Source organism: Equus przewalskii, chromosome 14 (assembly GCF_037783145.1).
Source record: "Equus przewalskii isolate Varuska chromosome 14, EquPr2, whole genome shotgun sequence".
In the NCBI taxonomy this organism is placed as follows: Eukaryota; Metazoa; Chordata; class Mammalia; order Perissodactyla; family Equidae; genus Equus; species Equus przewalskii.
The window spans coordinates 7,797,836-7,814,240 of record NC_091844.1 but is presented as its reverse complement, the minus strand read 5'-3'; the positions used below and the strand labels follow the sequence as shown (position 1 = coordinate 7,814,240).

The 16,405-nt window shown below is 42.4% G+C and overlaps 1 protein-coding gene across 50 annotated transcripts in view; it reads left to right on the top strand.

Annotated features, from left to right (window-relative positions):
- MAP4K4 (mitogen-activated protein kinase kinase kinase kinase 4) overlaps window positions 1-16,405 on the top strand; it is a 187,248-nt gene that overhangs the window by 107,643 nt on the left and 63,200 nt on the right. For all 50 annotated transcript variants that reach the window (XM_070573408.1, XM_070573414.1, XM_070573417.1 and 47 more), the window contains exons 4-6: window positions 8,757-8,882; window positions 10,135-10,245; window positions 14,396-14,486. In XM_070573408.1, coding sequence (XP_070429509.1) covers window positions 8,757-8,882; window positions 10,135-10,245; window positions 14,396-14,486 — 328 coding nt within the window. The remainder of the gene's footprint in view (window positions 1-8,756; window positions 8,883-10,134; window positions 10,246-14,395; window positions 14,487-16,405) is intronic.

The window sequence follows — 16,405 nt, the reverse complement described above, 5'->3', positions numbered from 1 at the left end:
TTCTTGAATGACTTCTGTGGAAAGCATCTTTGAATACTCAGAGCTGAGGGAACGGTTCTTCATTTGTGGTTTTCATGAGAATCTTCCAGAGACTTCTCCAGCACGTGAAATATGTTCAGAGGTCACTCAGTTGTATTTGAGTGGAGATGTCCATTTCAGAACAAAGAGGGGGATTTCTCTCCAGAAATGCGAATTATCCAGAATGAATAGAATTATTTGAGAGTAACAAAATGGCAGTGTACATACATTTAAACTACAGCTTATCTCCTTGTTGTCATAACTGGCACACCATAGCAAATTCCAGTTATGCGGCAAGCACCAAGAGCCAGGGTGGAAGTTTTTGGTATAACACTATGACATTTGAAAGATAGTTTGCCGAGGGAAGATTTTATTGCTTTTCTCTAGGTGATCATTGGTTGATTTCTTCTTTTTCCTTTTTTCACTCACTTACTGTGGTGTATCATGAAACATGTCAGCGTAATATAAGCAGAAATTAGGATAGTTTATGAATTAGGGGGAAGTGGGGCAGACAGGAAGAGTGAGAGAAAGATTAAGGTAAAACTATGAGACATTCCAAGAATCTTTGCGTGGCCGCTAAATATCCTCAAGGTCAGAATTAGAAACTCACTGAGCTAGGTAAATACTGACCGTTAGACACCGTGCGCTGCTAACCTGGCGGTGAGCACTTCTCCACGTGTGCTCTAAAGAGTAGTTGCTTGCTTCACTCTGGCAGCTTCTGTACTTTTGATTCTGATTCAGGCATAAGCTAATAGCTTCCTGATAGCAGTTGAGATCAAACAAAAATTGTTTTAATGATCTCATCAAAAGTAGGGTGATTTTGCACATTAGCTTCGTTCAGGTTTTTTCCTATGAGTGATTTAAGTTTTTTTAAAAAATTATGATTATATTCTTTTAGTGATGAGAAAGTGGAGCAGATGGTCTGTGTGATGTGTGGCGTTTTTACTTTGCCGCCCTGGTTGAGGAATTGGAACATTTGTAAATCCACGTTGTTGCTTTCTAAATGCTCTGGGTTCTCATTTAGTGGACCATATGAAACACACCGAGTGTCACATTCCTTCAGAGGCCAGTGCCCGAAGCGTGTGGTGGGGACTGCCTCCTGAGGCGCAGGCACAGGGATAGGGGGTCTAGAGTTGTCCGCTACTTGTGTCATCTGTGTCAGTTCTGGTTGATCTCCCCGCCCCGTATTTGTTTCTGCTCTCCTGCTCCTTGCAGGCCTGGTAATTTTTAATTGGATGCCAGACGTGTGAGTTTTACTTATTGGGTATTGGATATTTTATATTCTTATAATTTTCTTGAGCCTTGCTCTGGGATGCAGTTAGTTACTTGGAAACGGTTTCATCCTTGTAAGATTTGTTTGTTGGGATCAGATCAGAATTTAATCTGGGGCTGATTCTGCCCCACTGTTGAGGCAGGAGCCTGCTGAAGGCTGTACCCAAATTCCCGTGAGTGGTGAGATTTTCCAGTCTGGCCAGTGCAGCAGGCACTATTCCCTGTCCTTGTGAGCACGGGGTGTGGCTCCCCCTGCTCCTTTTGGGGGGTTCTCTCCCTGACCTCAGGTAGTTTCCTAATGAGGATGTGTGGAGCCGTGCCTGCAGAGTATTCAAGGGGCATCTCATCTCCAGAGCTCGCTCATGCTTTCTGTGCAGCTCTCTCATCTCTGGTCTTCTGTCCTGCAAGCTTCTAGCCGCCCTGGACTCCCCAGCTTCTCAGCTCTGTATCCTCAACTCTCAGACTCTTCTGGGCTCTGATTGGGTTTCCTCTCCCTTTGCTGCAGCTGGGAAAATCTCTCAAGGCAGTATGCTTGGGCAATTGTAGGGCTTTCCTCACAGTTCCCATCTCAGGCGTCACTGTCCTTCATTCCTTGATGGCCAGTGTCTTAAAATTTTTTCATTTGTTTAATTTTAGTTCACATGGGAGACTAAATCTGGTCTTTTTTTTGAGGAAGATTAGCCCTGAGCTAATATCTGCCGCCAATCCTCCTCTTTTTGCTGAGGAAGACTGGTCCTGAGCTAACACCTGTGCCCATCTTCCTCTATTTTATGTGATGCCTGCCACAGCATGGCTTGACAAGCAGTGCATAGGTCCACACGGGGGATCTTAACCGGCGAACTCCGGGCCACTGAAACGGAATGTGTGAATTTAACCGCTGCGCCACCGGGCCGGCCCCCACTTCATTCTTTTTAATTGAAGACTTTTTCCGGAGCTCAGCTTTGTCTGACTTGCCATGTCAGATTTGTAAGCAGGAGCTCTTGTGCATGTGAGCACACAAATGGATTCAGAAGAAACGCACAAACATATGCTGTTTACCACATTCATACCTTCTTCAGAGCCCTGTCCCTTGTTGCCATTCCTTACTTGGGCCTGATTTTAAGGTTTTAAGCAAGACTATTCACTGTGCAAGTATTCTTTCCCTGCTTGCACTATGGGAAACTTCATGGGGTTTGCCACTGGCTTAGGGCAGGGTAGGAGTGGACTGAGGCAAGATTCTCTTTAAGGGATCCTCTGGCAGGGCGGGAAGTGAAGACAGCATGATGGGTGATCCTGGGCTCCATTTACCTTCTCCTTTGCTCCAGGAAAAACTGTAGCTTGGAAATTTCCGATCTCAAGAAGTTACGGGTCTGGATGGGTACCATTTAGCAAACAGGAAGAAATGATCATGAAAGCCAGAGCTCTGTGGTGCCACTGGCTCAGCAGAAGGCAGATTAGCCAGTAAGCTTCTAGTTCTTCAACCTCCCTGCACAGCTAACCGTTGGTGGACAGCAGGGAGATGGGCAGTGACTCGAGAATGGCAAGGACGGGCTGAGGACCCTCAGTCCAGGGAGACGGGGAGCTGGACCATATGAGTTGCCAGAGAGAAACTCATTTTGAATTCTTATGGAGCCAACTCCTTTATCCTAAACTCTTAAGTTTTTTTTCCTAATTAGAAAAATAGTACATGTCAATTGTAGAAAATGAGTTAAGGTAAAGAAGAAAGTATCTATAACCCAGAGATAATCTTTGGTAACATTTCTTCTTCTTTTTTCTTTCTGTATACTCATTAAAACATGTATGTAGTTATCTAAATATTCTTGCATGCTTGTGTTTGAATGGCAAAATGTTGATGTCAAGAACATATTATTTTGTTCCCTTCTGAGTATTTTGGATTACTGATCTTCTTTTGGTCTTATAATATGATTTCAAGTTTGATTATGTAGGGAGGAAAAAGTCTTTCTACCCTTCTAGTTCTTGACCAGGGGCTCTGTAACAAGACAGGTTAGATAGGAAAACAAACAGAAGTTTGTTAACGTGTGTATTTCATATATACGCAGGAGCCTTCACAAGAAAAATGGAGAGCCAAAGAAGTGGCAAACCCAAATGCTTTTACAGTAGGTTGGACAAAGAGAGGCAATTGTGGAAGAGCAAATAAAATATATGGGGAGGCTAAAGGGAGCTAAGAGTTATTTTAACAAGGTTTGCTTGTACAGAATTCTCTTGGCCTTGACTCCCAGTCTCTGATAAGAATGTTTTTTTCCAACTGGTGCAGGAAGGACATCTTTCACAGGGGAGTTTTATCTCTTGCTTTCAGGAAAAAAAGGGGAGGTCAGAGCACTCTTCTTGCACCTGCTATTTTTCAGGTGCTTTTAGTTCAAAATAATCCTCATGTCAAAGAAGCACATTTTGGGGTGACATATTCTAGTTTCCTTCAATTACAATCAAGTGTTTTGGTGGAGGATTTGATTTTGGTCACACTGGCCCTTACCTGGTAGATCTGCTTTTCATTTCAGTCAGGATCTAGGTTTCAGGTCCTTGCTTTATTTAGGGTCCCCAATAGCAAGTACTCTGTGTGTGTAACTAATTCCCTAATGGAGGAGGAAGATGGATGGATTCTAAAATTGAGTAGTAACGTGAACTATTTCCAGTTACAATATCGAAGCCACTCGTTCCCATGGTATTGTGTCCTGTAGATTGGAGCTTGACAAGGCAACTGTCAAGGCAACTTAAGGCAAAATATATCCCATTGCTAAGTGACACATGATTGTATTTTCATTCTAAGTGTATATTCATCTATACATTTTAGTGGTGAAATCTGCCAGGGATATTTGCATATCTCATTTTGTCAGTCCTCTCTTCAACTAACAAAGATAGAGTGAGTAATGAATTGCCCTTCCTTTTTTGTTCAACTCTGAGTGATTAGACTTGATTCTGTAAAGAGAGTACGCTGGGAACAAAGATGATGTAGTTCAGAACATTTCCCAATCCTCTTGGATCCTCCCAGGTAGCTTACTTAAGGTTGGCCTGTCTCCTTACGTAGTTACGGCCATCAGTTGAAGGATAGAGAATTTAGGTAACAAGAGTTTAAACAACATTTTAAGGAGTCATTACAAAAAAAACCCCCACTAATAATATGCACTCTTGTATGTTCAGGTGGTAGAGTGGGCAGGGCTTGTCATATGACTCATTTACAAACCCATAGCTGCTTTTGAAAATTACCACTATTCAGATGTTCTCCCCTCCCCCATCCCCTAGCAGCCAAGGAAGGCAACAGAAGACTCCTGGCCGAGTCACATCCCAGCCTGAGACAAAGACCTTTTCTGTGGGAGTTCACTCCCACTGGTTGGAATCCAAAATGCTAATTGGCATCAGCTGCATTAAATCACTAAGTAGAGGCTAGCAGCTGCCTCATCTTTGGAGAAAACCAGGAGGGAGCCTTCCCTTTCTTAGCAAAAGGTCCTCTCTCCTCTGTTGTTACCCTTAATTTTTTTTTATTTGTATATGATTGTGGCCTCCTAAAGAGGAGAGTGAAGGGCAAAGTCATTTGGACTTGGCCTAGACACATGGGATATAAAAACTTGTGTGATGTGGTTTTGCCAATTCCACTTTCTTTTCATAAGTGGGATTTATCGTTGTTTTTAAATTTCAGTTATAGCCTGCTGCCAGGTCTGTTTCTGCTGTATCTTCTCAGGTTAGAGGAGGTATTTGTTTTTGGTGGTGGTGGTGGGTGTGATGTGTATGTATTTAAATGTTAGAGTGAGACCACCAAACTTGTTTTTTAATGACCAAAGGGAGATTTGAACTCAGAAGTTGGTTCATTATTACTGTACCCTAAAGACAACATAAAACACTGTATTATAAACATCAGTCATAATTAGGGTTCCAGTTGTAGTTGGCCCAAAGCCGTTGGCAGATTCTGCACTTCTGATGCTTTTTCTCCAAGGTGGGCACTCTTAATTAGACAATAAAGGACAATTAGTGCTGCTAAATCCCTTTTTATTTTATAAGATGTGTAATAGTTACCTATTTTAAAATCATAGAAGCAGGAGAGGAATGTTCAAGTGTATATGAATTTTACCCTAAAAAGTAATTTGAGAGGACAGTATGCTTTCCTCTCAGTATCTTTTGTAGTTCAGTTTCATACGCTTCCAGGATTTGGCTACTTAAGACCTCGGAAATAATTCTGGTAAGCAGCATTGATCTGATTGCTGTATTTCTGGAAGATATTTGGATGGTTCAGTCATATTAGAAAAGGTATTGCCAAACTTGATTGTATTTAAGTTATTATAATATTTCGTTGATTCTAATATGCAGCCCAATTTCAAGGATGTAACGATGTGTGTCTTATGGTTGATGGTGAATCATAATTTCATTACGTAAAGTAATTGTGTGTCTCTATCTAGCACATCTTAGATTTCAGGGAAGTACATTGTGCCATGATAATCAGCCAGCAGTGTTTACCAATATGCAGAGTAAGTGTTCTTCACACCAGTGTACAGTACTGAATTTAAGCCTATAAGAATTTTTAAATGTATAACATGTATAAGGATTTTAACTCAATGGGCTCTAAAAACATCAAGTGCCTGTGGAAGCTCTTGATTCTTTTTATAAAGAGTGGTGAACAAGTTAGGTTCTAGAAGACATTGGTTTGTGTCACTAAAAGAAAAAAAATATTGAAACTAGTCAAAATATGTCATGATCCTTAACTCTACCTCAAGAAACTTCTCACGGGAGAATTGTAGGTAGCATTTGCTTTCTGTCAAGAAGTGAGAAGTACTGGCAAGATTGTAGGGAATAATGACCCTTGGAGGAATGTAGCGGGTCTGAGGAGGGCGAGGGCTGGAGTTCGGGACCAATCCATACAGCGGAGTCTGTGCCATCCAGTAGGACGCAAAGTGATTCGCTGCTCTTAGCAAAAAACAAAATTAAAATCAATATTTTCATTTTTCCCTATTTAGTTCAACATTGTTCTTTGTGTTTCTGTGTAGTCCTTATACCCCAGGTCCTTGTTGGTTTACTGATTTGGGACAAAAGGAAAAAATCAAACCTTTAGTTCACTCTGTAAACACCTGGTTGCAGTCCAGTGTATGGAAAGTGTCTGTTTGACTTTTTGGGGCCCAATATGTTAAACTGTGGGCCTCGTCCCAGGAGTAACACCACGTGCCTTTCTAACAGCAGCATGTTTATGACCATAGGCACGTGTCGGTTTTTGTTAGGAACCTGTAAGTCTTGACAAGCCTCATTAGGCCTGTCCCGGGCTGCTCAGGACCCAGAGATAACTGTCGGGACCGACTCAAGAAAGAGCAGGCTCCGTGTGCCCTGTCCCAGCACGTTGTGGTCACTACACACGATGAGCACGAATGTGATCGTGTGGAAACAGCATAAGATAAAGCTTTTGATGAACTGGGCTTTCCAGTTCTCTTTGGGGCATGCCTCCTTGTGCCTTCTGTTTTACATTTTAGTATTTTAAAGTTCCTGTGAAGAAAGGTTCCAAGTAGAAGTGTGTTATCCTGTAATACTAGCCAGGCTAATCACTCGCTTTGTTTAGAATTAAGATAGTTATCCTATATCTCATTTTTTATTACTACTTTAAACACGCCCATGTTTAAATCACAGATTGAAATGATACTCATTTGGTGTGATTTTCGTATATACAGGGTTTGAATGAGAATTATTACACAGACCATTGTATAGACTGTACTTGGCCATGTGGCTGTGCTCTGTTTGCGGTCATCCTCTGCCAAAGTCCCATGACAACTGTGCCTGCAGCATGCGGGCTGACGTTCTAATACTTACGTCTCGGGGCCAGGCTGGGCACCACCACCTGGAGAATCACTGTTCTAAGATGATTACATTTTTTGTTATCTATTTGGTTTCTAAAGCAGTAATGTACAACTAAGGCTTGTATTTTAAAAGACGATTTCTTGTTTTATTTGGTCTCATCATTAATATTAACATAGTGAATGGTGTTGCTGCCTTTGTCTTAAAGAACAGTGTTCGTAAACCAAACTTACGTTAGGCCTGTGAGGCCTTATGTGCAGGTTTTGAAGATGCTAGGCTGCAACAGCAGGTTTCTTCAGTGTGTGTGTGTGTGCGCGTGCACGCGCGCGTGTGTGTGCGTGCGCGTGTGTCCTGTGCGCTCGCTTCACCTTCTCTTCTCTGTTAACGTCTTCCTTATTCCCCTCCCATGGTGTGTGTGTGCCCGCACACCTGGACACTGACAACGCAGTCTCTTTTTCCTGTGTGTGTACACACGCGCACCTAGACTGCTCAGAAGCCCTCAGCCTTTCCTGGAGAGGGAAGAACAGTCAGATGTGGAATGAGGATGTGACTGTAGGGAAGTCAGGAAGTGTTAGGAGCCAGTCATCGTTTCCTTTTGAAAATGTATGTAGTAAAGGGAATTCTAGAGATCTGCGTATCAGATTTTTCTCAAAGATGCTCTTTGTCTTGCCTCGAACACTGCTTTCCTAACCAAGCCTGACAGTCTCTTTTCCTGCACATTTTCTCTTTTTTCTCCCTTTAATTCTGCTTTTCCCTCATTCTCATGCTACCTGTAAGTCTTCCTCAGCATCACTCTTTACAGGTAGTTTGGCAGCATCCTCTCTTTGTGCTGTGTTTATGCAACAAGGGACAGGATGCCCGTGTGGGTGCTGCTTCTCCCAGGGGTGTGGGAGCGAGAAAGGCACAGACTGGCAGCCTTCAGCCTTCACGAGGGAAGCTTATTTTTGTTTTCCAGACCTGTGTCACCATCTGTTTCCTTCATTCCCCCTCTGATCTTCTCACACAAACTCTGTGTTTCTTCCTCTGCTCATCTTATGTTAATAAAGCAGGAGGCTGGGGGATGAGCCAAGTCTGAAGCAGCCCGCTGTCACCGAGTGATGTTTTGTTACTGGGGCTTGCTGGACTCACCTGAGTCTCTTCGGGTAGCAGCTTCTCGTGGAGCACGCTGCCATCCAGGGCCCACCGGCCGGTCTGTGGTCCATTCCCTTGCCCAGGCCTCGCCAGAGGGCGCTGCTCTTGTGCGAGGCTGTTAGAGGCGAGCCTTCTCTGCCTCGGGTCTCCCAGAGGATTTCTGTTGACAGATGTTTTCTAGACAAGAAACCGCCTTTCCTGGTAATTAGTTGAAATAGTAACAGTAAGTCTTCTCCCCCCATTTTTACAGGTGAGCAAATTGAGGCCCAGAGAAGTGGAGCAAATTCCCTGAGGTCACATAGTGGAATAGCTGGGATCCCAAATGCTCTGTGCTTCCTGCTGCTTCCTTTTTACCTTTTATACTTCATGCATTTCTTGCATAGCTTGTAATCACCTTTCCAACAATGAGTCGCGTTAAAGTTCCCAGTTCTTGGCATAAGGATGAAATGAATGTCTCTCTCTACCTTACTGGAGGGACTGGACATTTCTATTATTGCCTGTGTGGGGAAAATAAAATGATGTATGTCATTCAAAAGCCACACATTTTATTTTTATTTTTATTTTTTCTTAAGGATGAAGAGGAGGAAATCAAACTGGAGATAAATATGCTGAAGAAATATTCTCATCATAGAAATATTGCAACATACTACGGTGCTTTTATTAAAAAGAGCCCTCCAGGACATGATGACCAACTCTGGGTAGGCAAATGTTTCCTGAGTGTTTTGGGGGTTTTCTCTGGTTATATTAAAAGAGCATTCAGGACCTTCCAGAGGGAGGGGAGAGAAAGGCAAAGAAAAAGGAGTTAGTGTTAGGGACCTTCCTTGGCCCTCTTGGTTGAAGGTGTACTCAATGTTTATTTTCATGTTGATTTCACATTGTATGGAAAGAGTTAACTTTGTGTTTCAGGAATCAAATGTCATGTTTTAAAAGGAGTATAACCAAATAGCAAGGAAATTAGAAGCTTGAAAATAAAAGCAGTAGAATAAAAGCTTTTCTTTATGAAAAACATGGAAGCTCAGCTACCACTTGGAAGTGAGGGACAAATCACAAGGATACCAACTTACGTCAGTAATTTGTTAATAATATTAATGACAATGGTTAATTAAAAACCGTAAATTCTAGAGAAATTTCTAGAATTGAAACATTCAGCTTCATCTCTGTTGAACACGTTTCTATTCAAGATGATGACACTGAGATACTGTCAGATCTGTGGTTATCACATCAGTTGTGCCAAAGGTGCTGAACTTATAAAGCTGGAAGATAGATTAATACTTAAATTTTTTTTTAAAAGCCATTGTAGAAAATTTGCAAAATTAAGAAGGTAAAAGGGAAACAATTACCTTTATCTTCATTGCCCAAATCCAATCGTAGTTAAAATTTTAGAAAGTTCAATTTGTTTTCTAGGCACTTTAAAAAATATACTTGTGTTCATATTGTTCATTTAGATATTATAAATGATAATATTTTTAAAAATTATGTACTGCTTAAAAATAGCATTTCTCTTTTGTACTAAACTCAGTTAACATAAAATAGTTTGAGAATGACAGTGTGTGAAAAATAGGACATCTTTGACTGGCAAATGAAGAAGAATGTTAGAGAGTATTTCTATCAGATTTCTGATAGTTGGGCATTAATTAAGAACAAAATGGTCCTCCCATAGGCGTGTGTTTATGAGGGAGAGGGAGCGCTTCAGAGCCTCCACGTGGGTGATGTGCTGTAAAATCTCAGAGACTCTCAGTCTCCTGGAGTGAATAGACATAGTGGACAAGCTGGATGGTGAAATGAGCGCTCAGTAATTTGGATGCCTCCAGAATGATCATGTGTTCCTGTCTTTAGGAAAGGTGGAAGGGCTTGGGCTGCTCTCCCGACTTCTCTGGGGTGTGTACTGAATCTGTATGCTCTCACTAGCTGCCGGGATGTGTTAGTCACAGTGTCTTGTCTGCCCTATAGCTTGTGATGGAGTTCTGTGGGGCTGGGTCCATTACAGACCTCGTGAAGAACACCAAAGGGAACACGCTGAAGGAAGACTGGATAGCTTACATCTCCAGAGAGATACTGAGGGTAAGGAGAGGGCGCCGCTTTGGTGCCCCACACGTAGTCTTGTGTTTCTGTTTACATCCTAGTCACAGGTGTTTCTTGGCATTAGTTGTAACTGTACAGATTATTCTTTTTGTGACATCCAGGGGCTCTGTATAGCTAGTTAGCTTTGATAGTTTAAGCTGCATCACAGTTTTGACTCTGGCAAGCACCTGAAGAAAGTAGACTTAAACAAAAAATGGTTTTTCTGTATTTCCCTGAATTCATCCTCCAGGCATTAAAAAGAAAATCAGAGTGGAGGGGAAAAGAAATAATCTCTAACTATTGTTTTTATAGGAATCCTGTGTCTAAGCTTTTAAATCAATATTGATGGTGCTGAATGCTGGCTTTCAAAATCATTTTGTGGACTTTGGCGTTAACTGTTAAAATCTGTTGTAATATTTTTGAGGAGAAGTTCTAATGTTTAATGTTATTTCCAGCCAGTTGGAAAGCTGGCTTATGATCTTAAGAGTAAGTTTCTGAACTACTGTTTTAGCAGCTTCTAAATAATTCCTTCTAGTAGTAGAGCCATCCTGACAGCACGGGCAGAGGGTTTTAATATTTACTATTTGAGAAGTGCATGTGAGTGGCCAGGGGGCCTCTGTCCTTTGGTCAACCATCACGGTTTTTCTCTCTACTGCTAAATTACGCACTTAAATTATTTGGTTGGATTTCATTTACACAACATATTTTAAAAATAAAGACTATGGAGTTAAACTGGAGTTTAATTCTTATGCTTCCCTCACTAATGAAAAAATATATTGTTACTTTATTTTTCATTTATGGGTAAATTTGCCCCAATTTTTATATTTAAGTTTCATAGACAACTGTAGGTTTGAAAAATGCCATGTAGAATTCATAGAGATAAGTTTTAATTTCTTTTTTATTATTTTATGAAGCCCTTGAAAATAGGCAATTCCCTTAAGGCAGCTAGTTGTAGGAGGTGAGGTGTAGAACCGTCTTTTTATGGTCATACTCAAATTTCATTATTGAAGTATCAGGATCCTATCTTTTTATGATTGTTATAGGAAACAGACCCTAAAAATGGGAAACTAGGTATCTTGGCCTACACTGCTGTGATGGAGGCGAATTAATGGAAAGATGTATTTGTTATATTCATAACTTAAGACTGTTAGCGTGGCAGGCAGGAGAGAGCAGTGGCTAAGAGTGTGGACGCTGGAGTTGGTCAGAGTTGGTTTTGAGGCCTGCCTCTGCTACTTCTCTCCTACACATCCCTGGCAAAGTCAACTTTCAGAACTTATTTTCTTTATCTGCAAAATTTAGGTACCAATCCTATGAAGGAATCACCACCGTTATTATGAGAATTAAATGGGTTATTGTATATGAATCATTTAATGTAATGAGTGAGTACATGACTAATTCTCAGTAAATGTTAGTTGTCATTCTCTCTTCTAAACATACACTGGCACATGCTTTTCCTATATATAATTCCAGTGTAGGGTTTCTCAAGCAAAGAACTAAGTTTCAGTATACAGTCATGCATCGTTTAACGACGGGATGCGTTCTGAGAAATGCATTGTTAGGCAATTTTGTCATTGTGCGAACATCATCGTGTGCACTTAGACAAACCTAGAAGGTATAGGCTGCTACACACTTAGGCTATATGGTGCTCGTCTTATGAGACCACCATCACATATGTGGTCTGTTGTTGACCAAAACATCATTGTGCGGTGCATGACTATGAATGTCCTAGGTGTCAAATGTATTTCAGCCATCAAAGGCAATTATACATGTTTTTATGTACACAGGCAGCATTGTTTACCTGTCGTATGCAATAAGTATATTTAGCTGTTTTACCACCACTGGTCTCAGGCAACGTTTAAAAGAATCCCAGGTTGTTTAAAGCGCCTGATTGACTTAAATATAGTAGCTTAATGGACATCTTTTTGAGATGTAGCAGATATTTTCCATCTGAGTGGGTACCTGAAATGAGAGTTTCCTTTATTTACGTTTCATCTAGAATGGTCTGGAAGAGTCAGTGTATTATATGCTAGTGTGTGTTTATCATGGGAGTTACTAAGGGTCAGTTTTGGTAAAGAGAAAGCAGTGGGAAGGAGATGAGCTCTCCTGGGAAAGGGAGGCAGCTGCCCCCAGCCGATAACCTCGGTTCTCCAAGACATGGCTGGGCGCAGCTCATTTCTGTAGTGGGAAGACTTGTCCTGACTTTTTGATAGATGTTAGGTTCAGATGCCGCTATGTTAAGATCCTCAAAAGGTTGAGAGTCTTGAGCATGTAGGCCTCAGACACCAGTAGAAAAGCCCTCTTGGGCCGGCCCAGTGAAACCCTTGAGACCGAAAGGTTTACCAACAAAGCCAGCATGTTCATTCCAGCCCCCTTGCATGTTCAGAGTATGTTGCAGTTTATGCATTTTGGTAGAAACCCATATTTCATATTCAGTATGGGCACTCAGAGCCTTTCATAACCAGTACTGAAGGACACCTTTCTCCTTTGTTGTGAATGAGACAGAGTTACAGGAACAGTATTTCCCAGGTTTGAAACGTAGATTCATTGCTCTAGGATGGGTATTTACTGTGTATTTGGACTCGTCTCTGCTAATCAGGAGTAATTGTGGCTTAACTTTTGGCGTGGGAGTAGTAATGCACACACATATCTCCTCCCTCCCTCCTAGGTACTTCATCTAGGGAAAATGTAGTCATTGTTGAGGACAGGCGCACCTCAGGTTACCGTGGTTCAGGAGCTGTTCGCCGCCCCTTCCGCAGGTTCTCGTGCAGAAGCAGCAGTCCTAGGGCAGTGGGACGGGGTGGACATTACTGTTTACTGCTCCTCAGGAACAAGGGAGCCTGCGGGTCACATTGGAGAAGATGTGGATATGCATGTTTGCTAAGATAATCCTGTCAAGTGTGAGAAGGGGGTTTGTGAAAGCTAGAGAGTAAACAATGAACTGAGGTAGTGAAAGTAGGCATTATGGAAGAATTAGGGAAGCTACATGTTCTGGTCTCTTCTTTTGCTTTTCAAAGTTATACCATGCAGAAAGGAGGGACTTTTCTTCCTAACTATAGCCCTAAGATACCGTATATTTTTGGTACTTTTTCCCCTAGTCAGTGCTTTGTGGCATAACCCTGCACATCCTGTGCGGTGGGAGAATAAACAGTCATCACATCAGCTCTGTTCTGTTTCACAGGCAGACCAGTAGATGATTGTTTAGAAACCCCCTGTGTTAGAAAAATTGGTGTTCTAGACCAACTGTTGTATTCAACTCATATCCTACAAACTAATAACAATAAAATCCTACAAAAATCAAACAATCCCCTTATTTCTAATCTGCTTTTTTTGAGTTGAGGCATTTCACAGTAAGTGGGTTGCTTTTAAGGAGGCAGGCTATAGATCGGGCTTCTCTAGCTGAAGATGGAACAAGTTAATAAGTTGTGAGAATGGTGCATTTTTGTCGTCAGACCGTATTTGGATGCAAAATGTGTTTTTGTTCTTCTAGCACCTCTCATAAGAGACACGCACTTTCTTGGGCTTCATTCCAGATAGAAGGTCATCAAAAGTGCTATATGCCCAGTCGGGTTTATTTCCTTAGGAAAGAAGGGTATTTTATTTGACCATAAAGCTCTTTGGATGGCAGAAGTGTTTTACACTTGGGGTGGAGTGGGGTTGATCAGCAGTCAGCACTTTGTCTCTGGGCGGGGGGGCAACTAGGCGGTGTTCCAAAGCCGAACTTGAAACCCTGCTCTAGCCCTTCGCTTTTCCCCTGGGATGTGTCTAGTTCAAATATACCCTCGGGGTCACCCACTGAAAGACAGACGTGTAGCGTGGGAAAGGAACCACCCTGTACACAAATAGCACAAATTACAGCGGAGAAACTGCAGATGGTAATCTGAAGTGTGTCTTCAGGGAGCAGCTAGAAAGTGGTAAAGTTGCTCACGTGGGGGACCTAACCCGCTGGAACGGGGGCGTGAGTGCTCTTTCCTGCCTGTGTGGTATTATTGGTGATGTCTTGCTGGAAATGCACTAAGATTAAATTATATATTCTAAAAATCGTTCACAAAAACTTTTGGCATACATGTGCACTTAGTTATACAAGGTGTGTTTGTGGCTATTTACTTACAGCGACAAAGACCTAAAGTTCGGATGTGTCTTTCCTATTCAGGGACTGGCACATCTTCACATCCATCACGTGATTCACCGGGACATCAAGGGCCAGAATGTACTGCTGACCGAGAATGCAGAGGTGAAACTGGGTATGTGATGAATGTGCCACGGAATCCAATACTTGCCCTGTGCAGACCAGCAGTACCCCTGCCCCATTTGCATTTAGCTAAAAGTTCAGTCTCTTACCCATGTTTTCTGTTTCTGTTCTATTTAAGAAGTGGGAGCTGGGCTTATTGCTTAGCCTGGCTCCCATCTCCCTTAGCCCTTGCTCCTCCCCTCTGCTCTGTTCTCCATATAGTAGACAGAATGATGTTTAAATCAGATCTTGTCACTTTCCTGCTTAAAGACCATTAATGGCTTCCTATTTCACTTTGAATAAACCCACATTTCTTAGCATGGCCCATAAAAAGCCGTGGCCCCTGCTACTTTCCAGCCTCATTTTGTGACCCTCCTCACTTCTCCATTCTTTCTCAGTCACTCATTTTTAACTTTGTTGATAATTGCCTCAGGGCCTTTGCACCTCCTCTTCTCCATTAGGAACACTTGCCCTCAGTTTCAAAGTTTCAATTTTTTCCTCATCCTCAGAGGTCTTCTCTGACCCTCTGATCTGTATTGGGTGTCCCACTGCTTGTTTCCTCCAAAATACTGATCACAATTTATAATTATATAGCTATTTGTTTACTTATATTTCTGACTCCTTTATCAGAGTATAAGTTCTGGGAATGCAGCTGGTAGGATTGTTTTACTTACCAAAGTGTTCTTACCCTGCGCCTAGCAGAGTACCTTGAAGGTAGTAGGTACCCAGTAAACTTATGCATGGATGGGTAGATGGAACCCATGGGATCTTCCTGGAGATGATTTTACACTGGTTCTTTTATATTTCTTGTTTCTCTTACCTGGATCTGATCATATTCCCACCCCATTTTCATATAATGGTTCTGTCAAATGTTTAAACAGAATTAGCAGTGAGTTTTCTTCTACTAAGGTATCACACACACACAAAGTTCTTTATGCTTATAAGAATCTAGTCCACCTCTCAAAAATCTTAGGCGCAGTAGTTACGCTTTAAAAATACAATCTTCATCATTGCTTTCTGGCGTCCTGCCCGCAGTTGTTGGTGTCTGTGGAGAAGTAGTCTGCCCAGCTGGAAAATCCCCTCAAAGCTCAGATAGGAGGCACTCAAATTGTCCTCATCCCTAACGACTCAGCAAGCTTGTGTGTTCCCTGCATTGACCCCCATGGTGCTAGCCTAGGGTAGACCCTTGGGAATCCCTTGGTGATCGGTCCTGCTGCTGTCCAAGTTGCCATGAACCGCCCTGACTGCCTGGCCTGTGTGTCTTTGTCTCAGGAGCATTCACACGTGGCCCACTTCCAGGCCAGGTGGTTTTCAGAGCATGTTCTGCATACACACATTGAACCTCTGACCCTGCGGGTGATCTCAGCCCTCTGTAAGCTCTTGCGCATGAGCTCCTCCACTGTTGTGCGCTCCTGCTGGGGGTGATGGCCGTGCGTGTAGTGATGATGTGGCAAGCCCTCATTAGAAATGGTGGTCTTCTTGCCAGCTCTGCCTCCCGTCCTTGGACTTTCCTGAGACCACCACCATCATCAATGGGGTGGGATGTAGGAGTCACTTTGAAATGTCAGTAGGTGTCTCAGGTACTTTGGGGGTGTTTCTTAGTGATTTAGCTTGATTCTCTTTATTTAATTCAGTGCTGTGTTCTTTCCAGAAAACCTTTGTGGTTTCTTCTCTTTCTGTGGTTAGTGCTGCTTTGGAAGCTGAGTCACATGGGTCTCAGTCAGTTCTCTTGAACTTGGGGCTTTCTCTGACATGATCTTGTTTGTGGCAGACATGTTCCTGAAAGCACTGACGATCCCTGCTTGTCCAGAAGTCCCTCTGGTGGCGCTGTCAGGGAAGCTCAGGCGGGTGGCCAGGGCCAGGCTTCCCAGGAGCTTCCAGACTGGTGGAGGATCTTGCTGTCTTGGTGGCCTTGCTCTGGAAGGGGTACTC